The following is a 27,422-nucleotide window of genomic DNA, read 5'->3' as shown; positions in this document are numbered from 1 at the left end:
TTGCCAGGATTTTGTCACTTCCCACAGTTGTGGCAATCAGCTGCCCTGATTTGCCACATGGCAAAACATATGTGAAATAATTAGTTAAGACCACCAGCAAACCATCACATAAATGTTCAAGCAGTACATTAGAAAGGCTGAATTAATCAAACAATAAAATAATGTTGTAGCAACAAAAATAAAGCAATGAAAGCATTACTTAAAAGGAAAAAGAAAAGAATCTCTGATTTCATCATTTCAGTCATAAGACCCTAACTCACCACAAGTCTGTCACCAATTTACCACATATGACTTGTGGTGAACAAGCTTGACCTAAGCTTCTATACTATCTATAAAAAGTAATATGTTTTTAACTTCAAGTCTTTTTCATGATAACTACCTTAACAGCTGGTGATAAAGGTGGGAGACTTTCACATCGCTCATCAGAATCTACAGTTGTCAGAGTGCTCATGAGGTTTGACAGGTTTTCCATTGTTTTCTGTTTACGTTCCCGCTCTTGAGAACGCAGGCGGTCCTTAGATCGTTTTCGTTCCCTATACTGCTGTCTTGTTCTCTCTGGGGCTGGTTGTGAATAAAACAAAATCTGTTAATAACAACTTTATGATTGTTGATTACTACTCAGAATTCATTTCATATATAGAGAGCATATGTTGTTAAACTCAAAAGTATGCCATATTAGCACAGCAAATCCATTGATGTATCAAGCATACAGCACATCAACTACTATACATTTACATGATAATCAAATAATTCTAACCTGTGCTTCCAGCAAATCAATGATGGATACATTTATGAGCAAATCCACAAAGTGCTGAACCACCCAAAAGCAATTCGAACTTGTAACCCTATCTAATCCACTATTAAGGTAAGAAAAAATATTCGTTTCTTTTCTTCTGTCTGAGAAACCCACAAACCAGTAAGTCTAGGAAAAGATCACTCACAACAGCAGTGTTTCATATCATTCAACAATAAATATGGCACCTTCTGTAAGAGACACAGATTTTTATATAAGGAAAAGTCACATACGTTCAACAAAAATTAGCTCCTATGTGGAGAGAATGAACATCATTTAAGTAAAACTTCATCAAAAATTACAGGGGCACGACAAAATGATAAGCCTCACAAACATAAAAAAAATCTTCAAAGTCTGTGTTGCATGACAATGTACATAAGGTAGATTTTGAAAGTTTAAATATTTTTCTCTTCAGTGCACTATCCAGTGAGCATTAAGATATTCCTTGGGAATATTCAGGTCAAGAATATTTTGGTGAGGAGGTAAAACCCTACATTTGATTTCTGCAAACAACCTAAGAGGTATCAGCAGCAAATGCTTATTTCAGGCCCATCACTGGCCAATCAGCAACCACCATTAGGATGTTGTTACAACAACTCTGAGCTCACATTTTTATAGACTGAGAGTGCCAGCCTAAAATAATCACACAATGTAAAAAGAATAATTTTTCTTAAAAGGAAAGAAATGCTGGGCTGGATAAGAGAACTGTAAAAAAAATTCTTCACAAGAAACTACCTAAAAGAACAAGGTTTTCAAACTTTCAAAACTTATCATTCTCTCCTTTGAAGTTTGTCCTGCAAGCATAAGAGCATAACAACATGAAGGTGGAGGGTTGGAGACACTTTCTGATAATTTTAATCCCAAAGCACAAATAACCTTAAACAGTGAATGGAGGATAGAGCCATATAATAAATCCACAGTGTTTAAATTAAAGTTCCACTTTGACGAGTACCTATCTACAAAATCCTTTAATGAGACAGTGCTGGAGACACAAGAGCTTGCATCTGATGTTCAATGCATGTCATGCTTACTGCTTATGGATGTTTCTCTTAACAACCACAAGTTTGGTATGGTTGTCCATTCAAGATTCATCTAGGACTGACTTCATCCATGATTCTTATTTTCTTTTACATGTTTCAATAGTGACTCCAGCCATGTTCCTTAATTTACTTGAAACTGCACTGAATAATCTTTCAAGTGCCTTTGCTAGACATTTTCATATTTTCACCTAACTTTTTGGTATACAGGTTGAACATTCCTAATCTGAAAATCTGAAAAGCTCCAAAATCCAAAACTTTTTGAGTGGCAACATGATGTTATTTTTCACTGCATTAATGGTAATTCATATCTTTTACTGTCAAGTATTTATTTGTGAATAAGTGTAAAAAAATTACTGCTTATTAGTAGCATATAAAATCAGTGTCAGGAATAAAGGTGATGCCAAACAAATGATATTGTCCACAGGGGCAGCAAAGGTTGTGACACGCTAGCTTTTTGGTAGTTCAATGCTACACAAACTTTTTTCATGCACAAAATGGGAATAGATAAAGGCAGACAGTATGAATTATGTTTTTTTTTTCTTTTTTTTTTTTGCCGCTGTCTCCCGCGTTTGCGAGGTAGCGCAAGGAAACAGACGAAAGAAATGGCCCAACCCACCCCCATACACATGTATATACATACACGTCCACACACGCAAATATACATACCTAAACAGCTTTCCATGGTTTACCCCAGACGCTTCACATGCCCTGATTCAATCCACTGACAGCACGTCAACCCCGGTATACCACATCGATCCAATTCACTCTATTCCTTGCCCTCCTTTCACCCTCCTGCATGTTCAGGCCCCAATCACACAAAATCTTTTTCACTCCATCTTTCCACCTCCAATTTGGTCTCCCACTTCTCCTCGTTCCCTCCACCTCCGACACATATATCCTCTTGGTCAATCTTTCCTCACTTATTCTCTCCATGTGCCCAAACCATTTCAAAACACCCTCTTCTGCTCTCTCAACCACGCTCTTTTTTATTTCCACACATCTCTCTTACCCTTACGTTACTTACTCGATCAAACCACCTCACACCACACATTGTCCTCAAACATCTCATTTCCAGCACATCCATCCTCCTGCGCACAACTCTATCCATAGCCCACGCCTCGCAACCATACAACATTGTTGGAACCACTATTCCTTCAAACATACCCATTTTTGCTTTCTGAGATAATGTTCTCGACTTCCAGACATTCTTCAGGCTCCCAGGATTTTTGCCCCCTCCCCCACCCTATGATTCACTTCTGCTTCCATGGTTCCATCCGCTGCCAGATCCACTCCCAGATATCTAAAACACTTTACTTCCTCCAGTTTTTCTCCATTCAAACTTACCTCCCAATTGACTTGACCCTCAACCCTACTGTACCTAATAACCTTGCTCTTATTCACATTTACTCTTAACTTTCTTCTTTCACACACTTTATCAAACTCAGTCACCAGCTTCTGCAGTTTCACACATGAATCAGCCACCAGCGCTGTATCATCAGTGAACAACAACTGACTCACTTCCCAAGCTCTCTCATCCCCAACAGACTTCATACTTGCCCCTCTTTCCAAAACTCTTGCATTCACCTCACTAACAACCCCATCCATAAACAAATTAAACAACCATGGAGACATCACACACCCCTGCCGCAATCCTACATTCAATGAGAACCAATCACTTTCCTCTCTTCCTACACGTACACATGCCTTACATCCTCGATAAAAACTTTTCACTGCTTCTAACAACTTGCCTCCCACACCATATATTCTTAATCATGTACATGTATATATATGTATATGTCTGTGTGTGTATATATATGTATACATTGAGATGTATAGGTATGTATATTTGCATGTGCGGATGTGTATGCATATAAATGTGTATGTGGCTGGGTTGGGCCATTCTTTCATCTGTTTCCTTGCGCTACCTCGCTAACGCGGGAGACAGCGACAAAGCAAAATAAATAAAATATATAAAATTATTAAAAATATTGTATAAATTACCTTCAAGCTATAAGGTGTATATGAAACATAAATGGATTTTGTACTTAGACTTGGGTCACATCCCCAAGATGTCTCATTATGTACATGTAAATATTCCAAAATAAAAAAAATCCAAAATCCGAAACACTTGTAATCCCAGGCATTTCGGATAAGGTATATTCATATTCAACATGTATTCCCAGGAGTAATTCCCAATTTCATATTTCTGTGTCTTCCTTACTGAGAAATTTAAAACAGCATTTTCCAGAAGCTTATATATCTAAAAGGAAATTTTCTATGGGAAGCTTAAATATGTCTTTTCATGCCCCTTATTTTCAGCCAAGCATATATTATCATGGAATGAACTCCTCTCCTTTACAGACTGTACAGTTCAAGCTCTTTCAGCCTCTAATGACAGTCTTTAAACTCCAGTCCATTAATATTAATTGTAAAAGGTTTTTAAAGTTTTCTAATTTGCTGATTTCCATCTGTAAATGACAACCACACAAAACAGCAATATTCTGCTTTATTTTTCACATTTACGTTGAGCAGCTTCATCATCTGCCTTCAACATCAAGTGAAAGTTCTTATAATACCACTCATAAACTGAAGTTTTAAATTTACAATAACAACCAATATTTGACACTTTCTTTGTTTACAATTTCTTTCCCTGTTGGACCTTTGTAGGCAGCACTGATACACTGTTCATTACTCATTATCTTGTTCAAATTTCTCCTCATTAAATTCCATCACGTTCTCCTCTCCTACTTTGTATATATTATCCAGAACTCACTGTAGTTTCTCTTGAGTCTCTTCATTACTCTCAGTTTTAGTTCTCTTTCACTGCAAAACATCTAATTACACCAGCCCCTTCATTCCTCACTATATCTTAAATCATAATTACAAATGAATTTTGTCAATACTATTCCTTGTAGCACACCTGAAAAAAACAGCTTCTTATCTGGACACGGTTCACTTTGCCATGCCCCTTAGGTTTCCGTCGGTAATTCACTTTCTTAAATTCTTTTGAAAATTCTAGGAATACACTGTCCATCCTCTTCCCTTATGTTAGAGTTTCATAAATGTCATCATACTGAATAAGTAACAGTATTTTTCTCATTCCTGATTGCTGTTTCCTGTGTTAGCGAGGTAATGCAAGGAACACACAAAGACAGACCACATCCACTTACTTCCAATCTCTAGCTGTCATGTGTAATGCACCACAACCACAGCTTCTATCCATGCCAAGGCCCCATGGACCTTTCTATAGTTTAACCCAGATGCTTCACATGCACTGGTTCAGTCCACTGATGGCACATCATCCCCAGCATACTACATTGCTCCAATTTATTATATCCCTTGCACACCTTTTATCCTCCTGCTTGTTCAGGCCCCAACTGCTCAAAATCCTTTTCATTACATCCTTCCATCTCCAATTTGGTCACCCTGGTCTCCCTGTCCCCTCCACTTCTGACACACATCCTCTTTGTCAACTTTCTTCACTCATTCTCTCCATATGTGCAAAGCATTTCAGCATACACTCTTCAGCTATCTCAACCAAACTCTTTTAATTACTACTTATCTTTCTAACCCTTTCATTACTTTCTCATTCAATCCTACTCACACCACATATTGTCCTCAAACATTTCATATCTAACACATCCCCGACCTCTGCATATCCATGCCTCAGTTCCATATAATATTAAGACTACTATACTTTTAAACATATACATTTTTGCCCATCCAAATAACATTCTCTCCTTTTACACATTCTTCAGCACTCACAGAAGCTTCATTCCCTCACCCACCCTTTAAACAACTTCCACTTCTAAGGTTCCATTTGCTGCCATGTCCATTCCCAAGTACTCAAAACACTCCACTTCCTCCAACTTTTTTCCATTCAAACTCACACCCCAACTAACCTGTCCCTCAACCCTGCTAAACCTAATAATTCACATTTACTATCAACTTCCTCCTTTCACACAATCCTCCAAACTCAGTCACTAACTTCTGTAGTTTCTCACTCGAATCTGCCACCAGGTGCTGTATCATCAGCAAACAACAACTGACTTCCCAGGCCCTCTCATTCTCAACAGGCTGCATACTCGCCCATTCCTCAAAGACTCTCACATTCTAATCACTCACCATCTAATCCATAAAAAATGAACAACCAAGGTGATATCACAAACCTCTGCCACAGACCAAACTACACTTGTAACCATTCACTCTCCTCTCTTCCTACTCGCACACATGCCTTACATACCTGATAAGAGCTTCTCACTACCTCTAGTAGCTTCCCTCCTACACCATATCCACACATCCTCTACCACTTCTGAAACCACACTGCTCCTCCCCAATCCAATGTTCTGTGCATGTCCTCACCCTCTCAATCAATACTCTTCTATATAACTTACCAGGTACGCTCAACAAACTTGTACCTGGGTAGATTGAACACTCACCTTTATCCCCCAACCCTTTAAACAATAGGACTATAAATGCATTCTGCCAATGTTCAGGCACCTCAACATGACTGATACATATGCTTATATCCTTAAAAACCAATCAACAACACAGTCATCCCCTCTCTTAATAAATTCAATAGCAATACCATCCACTCCAGCCACCTCGCCTCATTTCACCTTACATTAGGCTTTCACCATCTTTTCTCTCCCTACCAAACCAATCTCCAGCCACATTAACATATATTTCAACAACAGATTCAAATTCAGCAGGAAAAATAGTCCTCATACTGAGGTTTTCAAGCAAATCTATTACCCTCACAAAAATACCAAGTACCAAAATCTTTTAACCCCCCAAAAATCTTATTTTAAAAACAAAATATGACATAATGAAATGATTCTATGCATCAAATAATCATGGAAAATATTTATTTATTTATTTATTTTGCTTTGTCGCTGTCTCCCGCGTTAGAGAGGTAGCACAAGGAAACAGACGAAAGAATGGCTCAACCCGCCCACATACACATGTATATACATACACATCCACACACGCAAATATACATACTATACATCTCAATGTACACATATATATACACACACAGACATATACATATATACACATGTACATAATTCATAGTCTGCCTTTATTTGTTCCCATCGCCACCTTGCCACACATAGAATAACAACCCCCTCCCCCCTCATGTGTGCGAGGTAGCGCTAGGAAAAGACACCAAAGGCCCCATTCGTTCACACTCAGTCTCTAGCTGTCTTGTAATAATGCACCGAAATCACAGCTCCCTTTCCACATCCAGGCCCTAAACAACGTTTCTCCCCTATCCCCTGGGGATAGGGGAGAAAGAATACTTCCCACGCATTCCTCACGTGTCGTAGAAGGCCAAAGGGGACGGGAGCGGGGGACCAGAAACCCTCCCCTCCTTGTATTTTAACTTTCTAAAAGGGGAAACAGAAGGAGTCACGCGAGGAGTGCTCAGCCTCCTCGAAGGCTCAGATTGGGGTGTCTAAATGTGTGTGGCTGTAACCAAGATGAGAAAAAAGAAGATAGGTAGTATGTTTCAGGAAAGGAACCTGGATGTTTTGGCTCTGAGTGAAACGAAGCTCAAGGGTAAAGGGGAATGTCTTGGGAGTAAAGTCAGGGGTTAGTGAGAGGACAAGAGCAAGGGAAGGAGTAGCACTACTCCTGAATCAGGAGTTGTGGGAGTATGTGATAGAATGTAAGAAAGTAAATTCTAGATTGATATGGGTAAAACTGAAAGTTGATGGAGAAAGATGGGTGATTATTGGTGCATATGCACCTGGGCATGAGAAGAAAGATCATGAAAGGCAAGTGTTTTGGGAGCTGCTGAATGAGTGTGTTAGTGGTTTTGATGCACAAGACCAGGTTATAGTGATGGGGGATTTGAATGCAAAGGTGAGTAATGTGGCAGTTGAGGGAATAATTGGTATACATGGAGTGTTCAGTGTTGTAAATGGAAATGGTGAAGAGCTTGTAGATTTACGTGCTGAAAAAGGACTGGTGATTGGGAATACCTGGTTTAAAAAGCGAGATATACATAAGTATACATATGTAAGTAGGAGAGATGGCCAGAGAGCGTTATTGGATTACGTGTTAATTGATAGACGCACGAAAGAGAGACTTTTCGATGTTAATGTGCTGAGAGGTGCAACTGGAGGTATGTCTGATCATTATCTTGTGGAGGCGAAGGTGAAGATTTGTTGGGGTTTTCAGAAAAGAAGAGAGAATGTTGGGGTGAAGAGAGTGGTGAGAGTAAGTGAGCTTGGGAGGGAGACTTGTGTGAGGAAGTACCAGGAGAGACTGAGTACAGAATGGAAAAAGGTGAGAACAAAGGAGGTAAGGGGAGTGGGGGAGGAATGGGATGTATTTAGGGAAGCAGTGATGGCTTGAGCAAAAGATGCTTGTGGCATGAGAAGAGTGGGAGGTGGGTTGATTAGAAAAGGTAGTGAGTGGTGGGATGAAGAAGTAAGATTATTGGTGAAAGAGAAGAGAGAGGCATTTGGACGATTTTTGCAGGGAAAAAATGCAAATGAGTGGGAGAGGTATAAAAGAAAGAGGCAGGAGGTCAAGAGAAAGGTGCAAGAGGTGAAAAAGAGGGCAAATGAGAGTTGGGGTGAGAGAGTATCACTGAATTTCAGGGAGAATAAAAAGATGTTTTGGAAGGAGGTAAATAAAGTGCGTACGACAAGGGAGCAAATGGGAACTTCAGTGAAGGGGGCTAATGGGGAGGTGATAACAAGTAGTGTTGATGTGAGAGGAGATGGAGTGAGTATTTTGAAGGTTTGTTGAATGTGTTTGATGATAGAGTGGCAGATATAGGGTGTTTAGGTCGAGGTGGTGTGCAAAGTGAGAGGGTTAGGGAAAATGATTTGGTAAATAGAGAAGAGGTAGTAAAAGCTTTGCGGAAGAGTAAAGCCGGCAAGGCAGCAGGTTTGGATGGTATTGCAGTGAATTTATCAAAAAAGGGGGTGACTGTATTGTTGACTGGTTGTTAAGGTTATTTAATGTATGTATGATTCATGGTGAGGTGCCTGAGGATTGGCGGAATGCTTGCATAGTGCCACTGTACAAAGGCAAAGGGGATAAGAGTGAGTGCTCAAATTACAGAGGTATAAGTTTGTTGAGTATTCCTGGTAAATTATATGGGAGGGTATTGATTGAGAGGGTGAAGGCATGTACAGAGCATCAGATTGGGGAAGAGCAATGTGGTTTCAGAAGTGGTAGAGGATGTGTGGATCAGGTGTTTGCTTTGAAGAATGTATGTGAGAAATACTTAGAAAAACAAATGGATTTGTATGTAGCATTTATGGATCTGGAGAAGGCATATGATAAAGTTGATAGAGATGCTCTGTGGAAGGTTTTAAGAATATATGGTGTGGGAGGCAAGTTGTTAGAAGCAGTGAAAAGTTTTATCATGGAAAATATCTCAAAATAATTCCACATAGATACCCAAAAGATACAAACTGAATAATAAAAGAATCTTCTGAAGAAGTAACAATCAATTACTTATTTACGGGCCTTAATGTCCCCTAACATACTTTGACCCTACATTCAAATTCATTAAAAAAATAATCCATATACAAGTTGAATCTCTTTAATCTGGCAACCTTGGGACCTGGCCATTGCCTGACCACAGAAAATGCCAGAAAACAAAAATTGACCCATATTGCTGTCTTAGCAAAGGTAGAACAAAGCTTAAAATTAATGCTCCCAAACAAGGTTTTTATTATTACATAATATTACATCAGAAGTAACCCCAGATGGAGACTCTGCAATATCTTGGGCAAGGGTTTTTGTGACATACGATGCCAATACAGTGCAGATGTGTCAGCATCATACACTTGTTCCTGGGCTAAGTTTTTGCTGCCACTAACTTTGCAAATTCATCTACAAACTTTGTTGCAGCTTTGTGATAAGTAGTTAATGTAACAAATGATCATTGGTTGGTAGCTGGCTTTGATCAACTCATGTTCCTAATGTTGTTTCACTGTTATCATCCATGCAGCCATAGCAGCCATCCCATGCTATGTCAGTCCCAGCCAGGCAGCCAGCTCATATACTCTCTCTCGCCCTGTACTTATTGCTGTTGGTTGTTTAATTGAGAATTGGAGTCTTTATGTTTTCTTTTAATACTACCTTACACTACAAGCTTACAAGTCAGCATTATGCTTTTCACTGTATACACTATGTACCGAAATTCCATGTCTCCACTTAAACTTGTGTATCCTAGCAAATATTCACAGTCATAGTCTAGCTTTAGTTCTCTATGAAATACTTTGGGATGCTCAATAAGCATCTCCCCAGAAATGCTTACACTTTCATTACGTGGAAGCTTAAACCACTTTATAAATGCACTGTCTAATTCTGTACTCATAGCACCTTTTTCAAAGTTTTCCAAAACTTTAAACTTTTCTGGCTTTCATTTTCAGCAAAAAACAGAATATAAGAAATTAACAGGACTGTTAATTAGCTCAGCTGCAGTGTTAACAGATTTTGGTGCCTTAGCACTACAAACATTATTTATCTATTTTTTTATTTTGCTTTGTCGCTGTCTCCCGTGTTAGCGAGGTAGCGCAAGGAAACAGACGAAAGAATGGCCCAACCCACCCACATACACATGTATATACATACATGTCCACACACGCAAATATACATACCTATACATTTCAATGTACACATATATATACACACACAGACATATACATATATACACATGTACGTAATTCATACTGTCTGCCTTTATTTGTTCCCATCGCCACCTTCGCCACACATGGAATAACAATCCCCTCCACCCTCATGTGTGCGAGGTAGCGCTAGGAAAAGACACCAAAGGCCCCATTTGTTCACACTCAGTCTCTAGCTGTCATGTAATAATGCAACGAAACCACAGCTCCCTTTCCACATCCAGGCCCCACAGAACTTTCCAAGGTTTACCCCAGACGCTTCACATGCCTTGGTTCAATCCAATGACAGCACGTCGACCCTGGTATACCACATCGTTCCAATTCACTCTATTCTTTGCACGCCTTTCACCCTCCTGCATGTTCAGGCCCCAATCACACAAAATCTTTTTCACTCCATCTTTCCACCTCCAATTTGGTCTTCCACTTCTCCTCGTTCCCTCCACCTCCGACACATATATCCTCTTGGTCAGTCTTTCCTCACTCATTCTCTCCATGTGACCAAACCATTTCAAAACACCCTCTTCAGCTCTCTCAACCACACTTCTTACTTTCACATACCTCTCTTACCCTTACATTACTAACTCGATCAAACCACCTCACACCACATATTGTCCTCAAACATCTCATTTCCAGCACATCCACCCTCCTGTACAAAACTCTATCCATAGCCCACGCCTCGCAACCATACAACATTGTTGGAACCACTATCCCTTCAAACATACCCATTTTTGCTTTCCGAGATAATGTTCTCGACTTCCACACATTCTTCAACCCTCCCAGAATTTTTGCCCCCTCCCCCACCCTATGATTCACTTCCGCTTCCATGGTTCCATCCGCTGCCAGATCCACTCCCAGATATCTAGAACACTTTACTTCCTCCAGTTTTTCTCCATTCAAACTTACCTCCCAATTGACTTGACCCTCAACCCTAGTGTACCTAATAACCTTGCTCTTATTCACATTTACTCTTAAATCTCTTCTTTCACACACTTTACTAAACTCAGTCACCAGCTTCTGCAGTTTCTCACATGAATCAGCCACCAGCGCTGTATCATCAGCGAACAATAACTGACTCACTTCCCAAGCTCTCTCATCCACAACAGACTGCATACTTGCCCCTCTTTCCAAAACTCTTCCATTCACCTCCCTAACAACCCCATCCATAAACAAATTAAACAACCATGGAGACATCACACACCCCTGCCACAAACCTACATTCACTGAGAACCAATCACTTTCCTCTCTTCCTACACGTACACATGCCTTACATCCTCGATAAAAACTTTTCACTGCTTCTGACAACTTGCCTCCACACCATATATTCTTAAAACCTTCCACAGAGCATCTCCATCAACTCTATCATATGCCTTCTCCAGATCCATAAATGCTACATACAAATCCATTTGCTTTTCTAAGTATTTCTCACATACATTCTTCAAAGCAAACACCTGATCCACACATCCTCTACCACTTCTGAAACCACACTGCTCTTCCCCAATCTGATGCTCTGTACATGCCTTCACCCTCTCAATCAATACCCTCCCATATAATTTACCAGGAATACTCAACAAACTTATACCTCTGTAATTTGAGCACTCACTCTTATCCCCTTTGCCTTTATACAATGGCACTATGCAAGCATTCCGCCAATCCTCAGGCACCTCACCATGAATCATACATACATTAAATAACATTACCAACCAGTCAACAATACAGTCACCCCCTTTTTTAAGAAATTCCACTGCAATACCATCCAAACCCACTGCCTTGCCGGCTTTCATCTTCCGTAAAGCTTTTACTACCTCTTATCTATTTACCAATTCATTTTCCCTAACCCTCTCACTTTGCACACCACCTCGACCAAAACACCCTATATCTGCCACTCTATCATCAAACACATTCAACAAACCTTCAAAATACTCACTCCATCTCCTTCTCACATCACCGCTACTTGTTATCATCTCCCCATTAGCCGCCTTCACTGAAGTTCCCATTTGCTCCCTTGTCTTACACACTTTATTTACCTCCTGCCAAAACATCTTTTTATTCTCCCTAAAATTTAATGATACTCTCTCATCCCAACTCTCATTTGCCCTCTTTTTCACCTCTTTCACCTTTCTCTTGACCTCCTGCCTCTTTCTTTTACACACATCCCACTCATTTGCATTTTTTCCCTGCAAAAATCGTCCAAATGCCTCTCTCTTCTCTTTCACTAATAATCTTACTTCTTCATCCCACCACTCACTACCTTTTCTAATCAACCCACCTCCCACGCTTCTCATGCCACAACCATCTTTTCCGCAAGCCATCACTGCTTCCCTAAATACATCCCATTCCTCTCCCACTCCCCTTACCTCCTTTGTTCTCACCTTTTTCCATTCTGTACTCAGTCTCTCCTGGTACTTCCTCACACAAGTCTCCTTCCCAAGCTCACTTACTCTCACCACTCTCTTCACCCCAACATTCTCTCTTCTTTTCTGAAAACCTCTACAAATCTTCACCTTCGCCTCCACAAGATAATGATCAGACATCCCTAAAGTTGCACCTCACAGCACATTAACATCCAAAAGTCTCTCTTTCGTGTGTCTATCAATTAACATGTAATCCAATAACGCTCTCTGGCCATATCTACTACTTACATACGTATACTTATGTATATCTCGCTTTTTAAACCAGGTATTCCCAATCACCAGTCCTTTTTCAGCACATAAATCTACAAGCTCTTCACCATTTCCATTTACAACACTGAACACTCCATGTATACCAATTATTCACTCTACTGCCACATTACTCACCTTTGCATTCAAATCACCCATCACTATAACCCGGTCTTGTGCATCAAAACCACTAACACACTCATTCAGCTGCTCCCAAAACACTTCCCTCTCATGATCTTTCTTCTCATGCCCAGGTGCATATGCACCAATAATCACCCATCTCTCTCCATCAACTTTCAGTTTTACCCATATCAATCTACAGTTTACTTTCTTACACTCTATCACATACTCCCACAACTCCTGTTTCAGGAGTAATGCTACTCCTTCCCTTGCTCTTGTCCTCTCACTAACCCCTGTCTTTACTCCCAAGACATTCCCAAACCACTCTTCCCCTTTACCCTTGAGCTTCGTTTCACTCAGAGCCAAAATATCCAGGTTCCTTTCCTCAAACATACTACCTATCTCTCCTTTTTTCTCATCTTGGTTACATCCACACACATTTAGACACCCCAATCTGAGACTTCGAGGAGGATGAGCACTCCTCGCGTGACTCCTTCTTCTGTTTCCCCTTTTAGAAAGTTAAAATACAAGGAGGGGAGGGTTTCTGGCCACCCGCTCCTGTCCCCTTTAGTCGCCTTCTACGGCACGTGAGGAATGCGTGGGAAGTATTCTTTCTCCCATATATATATATATATATATATATATATATATATATATATATATATATATATATATATATATATATATATATATATATATTTCTTTTCTTTTCTTTTCTTTCATACTATTTGCCATTTCCCGCGATAGCGAGGTAGCGTTAAGGACAGAGGACTGGGTCTTTGAGGGAATATCCTCACCTGGCCCTCTTCTCTGTTCCTTCTTTTTGGAAAAAAAAAAAAAAAAAAAAAAAAGACAAAAGAAATGGCTCAACCCACCCCCATACACATGTATATACATACACGTCCACACACGCAAATATACATACCTACACAGCTTTCCATGGTTTACCCCAGACGCTTCACATGCCCTGATTCAATCCACTGACAGCACGTCAACCCCGGTATACCACATCGATCCAATTTACTCTATTCCTTGCCCGCCTTTCACCCTCCTGCATGTTCAGGCCCCGATCACACAAAATCTTTTTCACTCCATCTTTCCACCTCCAATTTGGTCTCCCACTTCTCCTCGTTCCCTCCACCTACGACACATATATCCTCTTGGTCAATCTTTCCTCACTCATTCTCTCCATGTGCCCAAACCATTTCAAAACACCCTCTTCTGCTCTCTCAACCATGCTCTTTTTATTTCCACACATTTCTCTTACTCTTACGTTACTTACTCGATCAAACCACCTCACACCACACATTGTCCTCAAACATCTCATTTCCAGCACATCCACCCTCCTGCGCACAACTCTATCCATAGCCCACGCCTCGCAACCAAACAACATTGTTGGAACCACTATTCCTTCAAACATAGCCATTTTTGCTTTCCGAGATAATGTTCTCGACTTCCACACATTCTTCAAGGCTCCCAGGATTTTCGCCCTCTCCCCCACCCTATCACCTACTTCCCCTTCCATGATTCCATCCGCTGCCAGATCCACTCCCAGATATCTAAAACACTTTACTTCCTCCAGTTTTGCTCCATTCAAACTTACCTCCCAATTGACTTGACCCTTAACCCTACTGCACCTAATAACCTTGCTCTTATTCACATTTACTCTTAACTTTCTTCTTTCACACACTTTACCAAACTCAGTCACCAGCTTCTGCACTTTCTCACATGAATCAGCCACCAGCGCTGTATCATCAGCGAACAACAACTGACTCACTTCCCAAGCTCTCTCATCCACAACAGACTACATACTTGCCCCTCTTTCCAAAACTCTTGCATTCACCTCCCTAACAACCCCATCCATAAACAAATTAAACAACCATGGAGACATCACACACCCCTGCCGCGAACCTACATTCACTGAGAACCAATCACTTTCCTCTCTTCCTACAGGGTGTTTTGGTCGAGGTGGTGTGCAAAGTGAGAGGGATAGGGAAAATGATTTGGTAAACAGAGAAGAGGTAGTAAAAGCTTTGCAGAAGATGAAAGCCGACAAAGGCAGCAGGTTTGGATGGTATTGGAGTGGAATTTATTAAAAAAGGGGGTGACTGTATTATTGACTGGTTGGTAAGGTTATTTAATGTATGTATGACTCATGGTGAGGAGCCTGAGGATTGGCGGAATGTGTGCATAGTGCCATTGTACAAAAGCAAAGGGGATAAGAGTGAGTGCTCAAATTTCAGAGGTATAAGTTTGTTGAGTATACCTGGTAAATTATATGGGAGGGTATTGATTGAGAGGGTGAAGGCATGTACAGAGCATCAGATTGGGGAAGAGCAGTGTGGTTTCAGAAGTGGTAGAGGATGTGTGGATCAGGTGTTTGCTTTGAAGAATGTATGTGAGAAATACTTAGAAAAGCAAATGGATTTGTATGTAGCATTTATGGATCTGGAGAAGGCATATGATAGAGTTGATAGAGATGCTCTGTGGAAGATATTAAGAATATATGGTGTGGGAGGCAAGTTGTTAGAAGCAGTGAAAAGTTTTTATCGAGGATGCAAGGCATGTGTACGTGTAGGAAGAGAGGAAAGTGATTGGAAAGAGGGGCAAGTATGAAGTCTGTTGGGGATGAGAGAGCTTGGGAAGTGAGTCAGTTGTTGTTCGCTGATGATACAGCGCTGGTGGCTGATTCATGTGAGAAACTGCAGAAGCTGGTGACTGAGTTTTGTAAAGTGTGTGGAAGAAGAAAGTTAAGAGTAAATGTGAAAAAGAGCAAGGTTATTAGGTACAGTAGGGTTGAGGATCAAGTCAATTGGGAGGTGAGTTTGAATGGAGAAAAACTGGAGGAAGTGAAGTGTTTTAGATATCTGGGAGTGGATCTGGCAGCGGATGGAAACATGGAAGCGGAAGTGGATCATAGGGTGGGGGAGGGGGCGAAAATTCTGGGGGCCTTGAAAAATGTTTGGAAGTCGAGAACATTATCTCGGAAAGCAAAAATGGGTATGTTTGAGGGAATAGTGGTTCCAACAATGTTGTATGGTTGCGAGGCGTGGGCTATGGATAGAGTTGTGCGCAGGAGGATGGATGTGCTGGAAATGAGATGTTTGAGGACAATGTGTGGTGTGAGGTGGTTTGATCGAGTGAGTAATGTAAGGGTAAGAGAGATGTGTGGAGATAAAAAGAGCGTGGTTTAGAGAGCAGAAGAGGGTGTTTTGAAGTGGTTTGGGCATATGGAGAGAATGAGTGAGGAAAGATTGACCAAGAGGATATATGTGTCGGAGGTGGAGGGAACGAGGAGAAGAGGGAGACCAAATTGGAGGTGGAAAGATGGAGTGAAAAAGATTTTGCGTGATCGGGGCCTGAACATGCAGGAGGGTGAAAGGAGGGCAAGGAATAGAGTAAATTGGAGCGATGTGGTATACCGGGGTTGACGTGCTGTCAGTGGATTGAATCAAGGCATGTGAAGCGTCTGGGGTAAACCATGGAAAGCTGTGTAGGTGTGTTTATTTGCGTGTGTGGACGTATGTATATACATGTGTATGGAGGGGTGTTGGGCCATTTCTTTCGTCTGTTTCCTTGCACTACGTCGCAAACGTGGGAGACAGCGACAAAGTATAATAAATAAAAAAAAATATATATGCCAGGTAGCGTTTGCGCTACCTCGCAAACGCGGGAGACAGCGACAAAGCAAAAAAAAAATATATATATATATATATATATATATTTCTTCTTTCTTTCAAACTATTCGCCATTTCCCGCTTTAGCGAGGTAGCGTTAAGAACAGAGGACTGGGCCTTGGAGGGAATGTCCTCACCTGGCCCCCTTCTCTGTTCCTTGTTTTGGGAAAAAAAAAAAAAAAAAAAAAAAAAAAAAAAGAGAGGGGAAGATTTCCAGCCCCCCGCTCCCTCCCCTTTTAGTCGCCTTTTACGACACGCAGGGAATACGTGGGAAGTATTCTTTCTCACCTATCCCCAGGGATACAGCGACGAGGTATAAAAAAAAAAATATATATATATATATATATATATTTTTTTTTATTTTTTTTTTTGTCACTTTCTCCCGCGTTTGCGAGGTAGCGCAAGGAAACAGACGAAAGAAATGGCCCAACCCACCCCCATACACATGCCTTGATTCAATCCACTGACAGCACGTCAACCCCAGTATACCACATCGCTCCAATTCACTCTATTCTTTGCCCTCCTTTCACCCTCCTGCATGTTCAGGCCCCAATCACACAAAATCTTTTTCACTCCATCTTTCCACCTCCAATTTGGTCTCCCTCTTCTCCTCGTTCCTTCCACCTCCGACACTTATATCCTCTTGGTCAATCTTTCCTCACTCATTCTCTCCATGTGACCAAACCATTTCAAAACACCCTCTTCTGCTCTCTCAACCACGCTCTTTTTATTTCCACACATCTCTCTTACCCTTACGTTACTTACTCGATCAAACCACCTCACACCACACATTCTCCTCAAACATCTCATTTCCAGCACATCCATCCTCCTGCACACAACTCTATCCATAGTCCATGCCTCGCAACCATACAACATTGTTGGAACCACTATTCCTTCAAACATACCCATTTTTGCTTTCCGAGATAATGTTCTCGACTTCCACACATTCTTCAAGGCTCCCAGAATTTTTGCCCCCTCCCCACCCTATGATCCACTTCCGCTTCCATGGTTCCATCCGCTGCCAGATCCACTCCCAGATATCTAAAACACTTCACTTCCTCCAGTTTTTCTCCATTCAAACTCACCTCCCAATTGAATTGACCCTCAACCCTACTGTACCTAATAACCTTGCTCTTATTCACATTTACTCTTAACTTTCTTCTTTCACACACTTTACCAAACTCAGTCACCAGCTTCTGCAGATTCTCACATGAATCAGCCACCAGCGCTGTATCATCAGCGAACAACAACTGACTCGCTTCCCAAGCTCTCTCATCCCCAACAGACTGCATACTTGCCCCTCTTTCCAAAACTCTTGCATTCACCTCCCTAACAACCCCATCCATAAACAAATTAAACAACCATGGAGACATCACACACCCCTGCCGCAAACCTACATTCACTGAGAACCAATCACTTTCCTCTCTTCCTACACGTACACATGCCTTACATCCTCGATAAAAACTTTTCACTGCTTCTAACAACTTGCCTCCCACACCATATATTCTTAATACCTTCCACAGAGCATCTCTATCAACTCTATCATATGCCTTCTCCAGATCCATAAATGCTACATACAAATCCATTTGCTTTTCTAAGTATTTCTCACATACATTCTTCAAAGCAAACACCTGATCCACACATCCTCTTCCACTTCTGAAACCACACTGCTCTTCCCCAATCTGATGCTCTGTACATGCCTTCACCCTCTCAATCAATACCCTCCCATATAATTTGCCAGGAATACTCAACAAACTTATACCTCTGTAATTTGAGCACTCACTCTTATCCCCTTTGCCTTTGTACAATGGCACTATGCACGCATTCTGCCAATCCTCAGGCACCTCACCATGAGTCATACATACATTAAATAACCTTACCAACATGTCAACAATACAGTCACCACCTTTTTTAATAAATTCCACTGCAATACCATCCAAACCTGCTGCCTTGCCGGCTTTCATCTTCCACAAAGCTTTTACTACCTCTTCTCTGTTTACCAACTCATTTTCCCTAACCCTCGCACTTTGCACACCACCTCGACCAAAACACCCTATATCTGCCACTCTATCATCAATATATATATATATATATATATATATATATATATATATATACAACAGAAGAAGTCACGCGGGGAGTGCTCATCATCCTTGAAGGCTCAGATTGGGGTGTCTAAATGTGTGTGGATGTAACCAAGATGAGAAAAAAGGAGAGGTAGGTAGTATATTTGAGGAAAGGAACCTGGATGTTTTGGCTATGAGTGAAACAAAGCTCAAGGGTAAAGGGGAAGAGTGGTCTGGGAATGTCCTGGAAGTAAAGTTAGGGGTTAGTGACAGGACAAGAGCAAGGGAAGGAGTAGCACTACTTCTGAAACAGGAGTGGTGGGAGTGTATGATAGAGTGTAAGATAGTAAACTCTAGATTGATATGGGTAAAACTGAAATAGGATGGAGAGAGATGGGTGATTATTGGTGCATATGCACCTGGGCATGAGAAGAAAGATCATGAGAGGCAAGTATTTTGGGAGCAGCTGAATGAGTGTGTTAGCAGTTTTGAAGCACGAGACCGGGTTATAGTGATGGGTGATTTGAATGCAAAGGTGAGTAATGTCGCAGTAGAGGGAATAATTAGTATACATGGGGTGTTCAGTGCTGTAAATGGATATTGTGAAGAGCTTGCAGATATATGTGCTGAAAAAGGACTGGTGATTGGGAATACCTGGTTTAAGAAGAGAGATATACATAAGTATATGTATGTAAGAAGGAGAGATAGGCAGAGAGCATTATTGGATTACATGTTAATTGATAGGGGCATGAAAGAGAGACTTTTGGATGTTAATGTGCTGAGAGGTGCAACTGGAGGGATGTCTGATCATCATCTTGTGGACGCTAAGGTGAAGATTTGTAGAGGTTTTGAGAAAAGAAGAGAGAATGTTGGGGTGAAGAGAGTGGTGAGAGTAAGTGAGCTTGGGAAGGAGACTTGTATGAGGAAGTACCAGGAGAGACTGAATACAGAATGGAAAAAGGTGAGAACAAAGGGCGTACGGGGAATGGGGAAGGAATGGGATGTATTTAGGGAAGCAGTGATGGCTTGCGCAAAAGATGCTTGTGGCATGAGAAGCGTGGGAGGTGGGCAGATTAGAAAGGGTAGTGAGTGATGGTATGAAGAAGTAAGATTATTAGTGAAACAGAACAGAGAGGCATTTGGATGATTTTTGCAGGGAAATAATGCAAATGACTGGGAGATATATAAAAGAAAGATGCAGGAGGTCAAGAAAAAGGTGCAAGAGGTGAAAGATAGGGCAAATGAGAGTATCATTAAATTTTAGGGAGAATAAAAAGATGTTTTGGAAGGAGGTAAATAAAGTGCATAAGATAAGGGGACAAATGGGAACTTCACTGAAGGGGTCTAATGGGGAGGTGATAACAAGTAGTGGTGATGTGAGGAGATGGAGTGAGTATTTTGAAGGTTTGTTGAATGTGTTTGATGAGAGAGTGGCAGATATAGGGTGTTTTGGTCGAGGTGGTATGCAAAGTGAGAGGGTTAGGGAGAATGATTTGGTAAACAGAGAAGAGGTAGTAAAAGCTTTGTGGAAGATGAAAGCCGGCAAGGTAGCGGGTATGGATAGTATTGCAGTGGAATTTATTAAAAAAAAGGGGGTGACTGTATTGTTGACTGGTTGGTAAGGTTATCTAAAGTATGTATAACTCATGCTGAGGTGCCTGAGGATTGGAGGAATGCATGCATAGTGCCATTGTACAAAGGCAAAGGGGATAAAAGTGAGTCCTCAAATTACAGAGGTATAAGTTTGCGCTACCTTGCGCTACCTCGCAAACGCGGGAGACAGCGACAAAGTATAAAAAAAAAAAAAAAAAAAAAAAAAAAAGTTTGTTGAGTATTTCTGGGAAATTATATGGGAGGGTATTGATTGAGAGGGTGAAGGCATGTACAGAGCATCAGATTGGGGAAGAGCAGTGTGGTTTCAGAAGTGGTAGAGGATGTGTGGATCAGGTGTTTGCTTTGAAGAATGTATGTGAGAAATACTTAGAAAAGCAAATGGATTTGTATGCAGCATTTATGGATCTGGAGAAGACATATGATAGAGTTGATAGAGATGCCCTGTGGAAGGTATTAAGAATATATGGGGTGGGGGCAAGTTGTTAGAAGCAGTGAAAAGTTTTTATCGACGATGTAAGGCATGTGTACGTGTAGGAAGAGAGGAAAGTGATTGGTTCTCATTGAATGTTGATTTGTGACAGGGGTGTGTGATGTCTCCATGGTTGTTTAATTTTTTTATGGATGGGGTTGTTAGGGAGGTGAATGCAAGAAGTTTTGGAAAAAGGGCCAAGTATGCAGTCCGTTGTGGATGAGAGAGCTTAGGAAGTGAGTCAGTTGTTGTTCGCTGATGATACAGCACTGGTGGCTGATTCGTGTGAGAAACTGCAGAAGCTGGTGACTGAGTTTGGTATAAAGCTGAGAGTAAATGTGAATAAGAGCAAGTTATTAGGTACAGTAGGGTTGAGGGACAAGTCAATTGGGAGGTAAGTTTGAATGAAGAAAAACTGGAGGAAGTGAAGTGTTTTAGATATCTGGGAGTGGATTTGACAGTGGATGGAACCATGGAAGCAGAAGTGAATCATAGGGTGAGGGAGGGGGGCAAAAGTTCTGGGAGCGTTGAAGAATGTGTGGAAGTCGAGAACATTATCTCTGAAAGCAAAAATGGGTAAGTTTGAAGGAATAGTGGTTCCAACAATGTTATATGCTTGTGAGGCATGGGCTATAGATAGAGTTGTGCAGAGAAGGGTGGATGTGCTGCAAATGAGATGTTTGAGGACAATATGTGATGTGAGAGATGTGTGCTAATAAAAAGAGTGTGGTTGAGAGAGCAGAAGAGGGTGTTTTGAAATGGTTTGGGCACATGGAGAGAATGAGTGAGGAAAGATTGACCAAGAGGATATATGTGTCAGAGGTGGAGGGAACGAGGAGAAGTGGGAGACCAAATTGGAGGTGGAAAGATGAAGTGAAAAGGATTTTGAGTGATCGGGGCCTGAACATGCAGGAGGATGAAAGGTGTGCAAGGAATAGAGTAAATTGGAACGATGTGGTATACCGGGGTCGACGTGTTGTCAATGGATTGAACCAGGGCGTGTGAAGTGTCTGGGGTAAACCATGAAAAGTTCTGTGGGACGTGTATGTGGAAAGGGAGCTGTGGTTTCAGTGCATTATACACGACAGCTACAGACTGAGTGTGAACGAATGTGGCCTTTGTTGTCTTTTTCTAGCGCTACCTCGCACACATGCAGGGGGTGGGGGTTGTTATTTCATGTGTGGCAGGGTGGCAATGGGAATGAATAAAGGCAGACAGTATGAATTATGTACATGTGTATATATGTATACGTTGAGATGTATAGGTATGTATATTTGCGTGTGTGGACGTGTATGTATATACATGTGTATGTGGGTGGGTTAGGCCATTCTTTTATCTGTTTCCTTGTGCTACCCCGCAAACACGGGAGACAGCGACAAAGCAAAATAAAATATAATCACACATACACATGTACACATTCATACTTTCTTGCCTTCATCCATTCCTCTCACTACCCCGCCCCACAAGAAACAGCATCGCTACCCCCTGCTTTAGCAAGGTAGCGCTAGTAAAACAGACAAAAGAGGCCACATTCGTTCACACTCAATCTCTAGCTGTCATGTGTAGTGCATCGAAACCACAGCTCCCTATCCACATCCAAGCACTACAGACCTTTCCAAGGTTTACTCCAGACGTTTCATATACCCTGGTTCAGTCCACTGACAACACATCAACCCTGGCACACCACATCATTCCAATTCACTCTATTCCTTGCATGCCTCTAACTCCTCATGTATGTTCAGGCCCCAATTGCTCATAATCTTTTTCACTCCATCATTCCATCTCCAATTCAGTAACCCACTTCTCCTTGTTCCCTTCACCTATGACAAATACATCCTCACTCATTCTCTCCATATGTCCAAACCATTTCAACACACCCTCTTCTGCTCTCTCAACCACACTCTCTTTATTTCCACACATCTCTCTTACCCTTTCAGTACTTACTTGATCAAACCATCTCACACCACATATTGTCCTCAAACATTTCATTTCCAACACATCCACCCTCCTCCATACAACCCTCTATAGCCCATGCCTCGCAACCATATAACGTTGCTGGAAATACTATTCCTTCATTTTCTTTTTCTTTTTGCTTTGTCGCTGTCTCCCGCGTTTGCGAGGTAGCACAAGGAAACAGACGAAAGAAATGGCCTAACCCACCCCCATACACATGTATATACATACGTCCACACACGCAAATATACATACCTACACAGCTTTCCATGGTTTACCCCAGACGCTTCACATGCCCTGATTCAATCCACTGACAGCACGTCAACCCCGGTATACCACATCGATCCAATTCACTCTATTCCTTGCCCTCCTTTCACCCTCCTGCATGTTCAGGCCCCGATCACACAAAATCTTTTTCACTCCATCTTTCCACCTCCAATTTGGTCTCCCACTTCTCCTCATTCCCTCCACCTCCGACACATATATCCTCTTGGTCAATCTTTCCTCACTCATTCTCTCCATGTGCCCAAACCATTTCAAAACACCCTCTTCTGCTCTCTCAACCACGCTCTTTTTATTTCCACACATCTCTCTTACTCTTACGTTACTTACTCGATCAAACCACCTCACACCACACATTGTCCTCAAACATCTCATTTCCAGCACATCCATCCTCCTGCGCACAACTCTATCCATAGCCCACGCCTCGCAACCATACAACATTGTTGGAACCACTTTTCCTTCAAACATACCCATTTTTGCTTTCCGAGATAATGTTCTCGACTTCCACACATTCTTCAAGGCTCCCAGGATTTTCGCCCCCTCCCCAACCCTATGATCCACTTCCGCTTCCATGGTTCCATCCGCTGCCAGATCCACTCCCAGATATCTAAAACACTTCACTTCCTCCAGTTTTGCTCCATTCAAACTTTCCTCCCAATTGACTTGACCCTCCACCCTACTGTACCTAATAACCTTGCTCTTATTCACATTTACTCTTAACTTTCTTCTTTCACACACTTTACCAAACTCAGTCACCAGCTTCTGCAGTTTCTCACATGAATCAGCCACCAGCGCTGTATCATCAGCGAACAACAACTGACTCACTTCCCAAGCTCTCTCATCCACAACAGACTGCATACTTGCCCCTCTTTCCAAAACTCTTGCATTCACCTCCCTAACAACCCCATCCATAAACAAATTAAACAACCATGGAGACATCACACACCCCTGCCGCAAACCTACATTCACTGAGAACCAATCACTTTCCTCTCTTCCTACACGTACACATGCCTTACATCCTCGATAAAAACTTTTCACTGCTTCTAACAACTTGCCTCCCACACCATATATTCTTAATACCTTCCACAGAGCATCTCTATCAACTCAATCATATGCCTTCTCCAGATCCATAAATGCTACATACAAATCCATTTGCTTTTCTAAGTATTTCTCACACACATTCTTCAAAGCAAACACCTGATCCACACATCCTCTTCCACTTCTAAAACCACACTGCTCTTCCCCAATCTGATGCTCTGTACATGCCTTCACCCTCTCAATCAATACCCTCCCATATAATTTACCAGGAATACTCAACAAACTTATACCTCTGTAATTTGAGCACTCACTCTTATCCCCTTTGCCTTTGTACAATGGCACTATGCACGCATTCTGCCAATCCTCAGGCACCTCACCATGAGTCATACATACATTAAATAACCTTACCAACCAGTCAATAATACAGTCACCCCCTCTTTTAATAAATTCCACTGCAATACCATCCAAACCTGCTGCCTTGCCGGCTTTCATCTTCCGCAAAGCTTTTACTACCTCTTCTCTGTTTACCAAATCATTTTCCCTAACCCTCTCACTTTGCACACCACCTCGACCAAAACACCCTATATCTGCCACTCTATCATCAAACACATTCAACAAACCTTCAAAATACTCACTCCATCTCCTTCTCACATCACCAGTACTTGTTATCACCTCCCCATTTGTGCCCTTCACTGAAGTTCCCATTTGCTCCCTTGTCTTACACACTTTATTTACCTCCTTCCAGAACATCTTTTTATTCTCCCTAAAATTTAATGATACTCTCTCACCCCAACTCTCATTTGCCCTCTTTTTCACCTCTTGCACCTTTCTCTTGACCTCCTGTTTCTTTCTTTTATACATCTCCCACTCATTTGCATTTTTTCCCTGCAAAAATTCCTTCATACATACCCATTTTTACTCTCCGGGATACTGTTCTTTCCTTCCACACATTCTTCATCGCTCCCAGAACTTTTGCCCCCTCCCCCACCCTGTGCTCACTTCTGCTTCCATGGTTCCATTCACTGATAAGTCCACTTCTAGATATCTAAAACACTTCACTTCCTCCAATTTTTCTCAGTCAAACGTACATCCCAATTAACTTGTCCCTCAACCCTACTGAACCTAATAACCTTGCTCTTATTCACATTCACTCTCAACTTTCTCCTCTCACACACATTTCCAAATTTCATCACCAACTTCTGCAGTTTCTCACTCAAGTCAGCCACCAGAGATATATCATCGGCGAAAAACAACTGACTCACTTCCCAGGCCCTCTCATCCACAACAGACTGCATACTCATCCCCTCTCTTAAAAACTCCAGTACTTACCTCCCTAACCAGCCCATCCATAAATGAATTAAATAACCAGAGGGACATCATACACCCCTGCCGCAGACAGACATTCACTGGGAACCAATCACTCCCCTCTCTTCCTACTCACACATGCCTTACATCCTTGATACAAACTTTCCACTGCTTCTAACAGCTTACCTCCCACACCATATACTCTTAAGACCTTCCACAAACCATCTTTATCAACTCTATCATATGCCTTCTTCAGATCCATACATGCCACATACAAATCCATTTGTTTTTCTAAGCATTTCTTACACACATTCTTCAAAGCAAACACCTGATCCACACATCTACCGCTTCTGAAACCACACCGCTCTTCCCCAATCTGACACTCTGTACATACCTTTACCCTCTCAATCAATACTCTCCCATACAATTTCCAAGGAATACTCAAACTTATGCCTCTGTGGTTTGAACACTCACCTTTATCTCTTTTACATTTGTACCATGGCACCATGCATGCATTCTGTGAATCCTCAGTCACTGCACCCTGATCCATATACACAGTGAATATCCTTAACAACCAGTCAAAAACACAGTCACCCCCTTTCCAAATAAATTCAAATGCGATACCATCCAAACCCACCACCTTGCCAGATTTTGTTCTCCACAAAGCTTTCACTACTCTCTTAACCAAACCATTCTCCCTGACCTCACTTTGCACACCATCCCGCCTAAAACACCCTGCATCTGCCACTCTATCATCAAACTCATTCAACAAACCTTCAAAATACTCACTCCATCTCCTCACTTCATCACTACCTGTTATCACTTCTCCCTTTGCCCCCTTCACTGATGTTCCCATTTGTTCTTTTGTCTAATGCACTTTATCTATCTCCCTCCAAAACATCTTTTTATTCTCCCTCAAATATGAAGATATTCTCTCACCCCAACTCTCATTTGCCCTCTTTTTCAACCCTTGCACTTTCCTCTTGACCTTATGCTGCTTTCTTTTATATATCTCCCAGTCATTTGCACTCCTTCCTTGCAAGTATCGTCCAAACACCTCTCTTTTCTCTTTCACTAACAACTTTACTTCTTCATCCCACCACTCACTACCCTTTCTAATCTGCCCACCTCCCACCTTTCTCATGCCACATGCATCTTTTCCACATGCCATCCCTGCTTCCCTAAATACATCCCATTCCTCACCCACTCACATTATTTGCTCTCACCTTTTGCCATACTACACTTAATCTCTCTGGTGCTTCCTCAAATAAGTCTTCTTCCCAAGCTCTCTCACTCTCACCACTCTCTTCTTCCCAGCATTCTCTCTTCATTTTTGAAAACCTCCAAAGATATTCACTGCCTCCACAAGATAGTGGTCAGACATAGCTCCAGCTGCCCCTCTTAGCACATAAACATCCAAATGTCTCTCTTTTACACGCCTATCAATTAACACGTAATCCAATAATGCCCTTTGACCATCTCTCCAACTCACATATGTACACTTATGTATATCTCTCTTTTTAAATTAGGTATTCCCAATCACCAATCTTTTTTCAGCACACAAATCCATAAGCTCTTCAGCATTTCCATTCACAACACTGAATACCCCATGTACACCAATTATACTCTTAACTGCCACATTCCTCATCTTTGCATTTAAATCACTCATCATTAATACCTGGTCTTGTGCACCAAAGCTACTGACACACTCACTCAGTTGCTACCAAAACACTTACCTCTCATGATCTTTC

At 41.5% G+C, this 27,422-nt stretch overlaps 1 protein-coding gene across 1 annotated transcript in view; it reads right to left on the bottom strand.

Annotated features, from left to right (window-relative positions):
• The window catches only part of Mekk1 (mitogen-activated protein kinase kinase kinase 4), a 1,037,736-nt gene that overhangs the window by 929,063 nt on the left and 81,251 nt on the right, over window positions 1-27,422 (bottom strand). The window contains exon 4 of the mRNA XM_071674802.1: window positions 380-561. Coding sequence (XP_071530903.1) covers window positions 380-561 — 182 coding nt within the window. The remainder of the gene's footprint in view (window positions 1-379; window positions 562-27,422) is intronic.

The sequence above is a fragment of the Panulirus ornatus genome, chromosome 20 (assembly GCF_036320965.1).
Source record: "Panulirus ornatus isolate Po-2019 chromosome 20, ASM3632096v1, whole genome shotgun sequence".
NCBI lineage: Eukaryota > Metazoa > Arthropoda > Malacostraca > Decapoda > Palinuridae > Panulirus > Panulirus ornatus.
The sequence above is the reverse complement of the archived record's forward strand: the minus strand, read 5'-3'. Positions and strand labels throughout refer to the sequence as shown.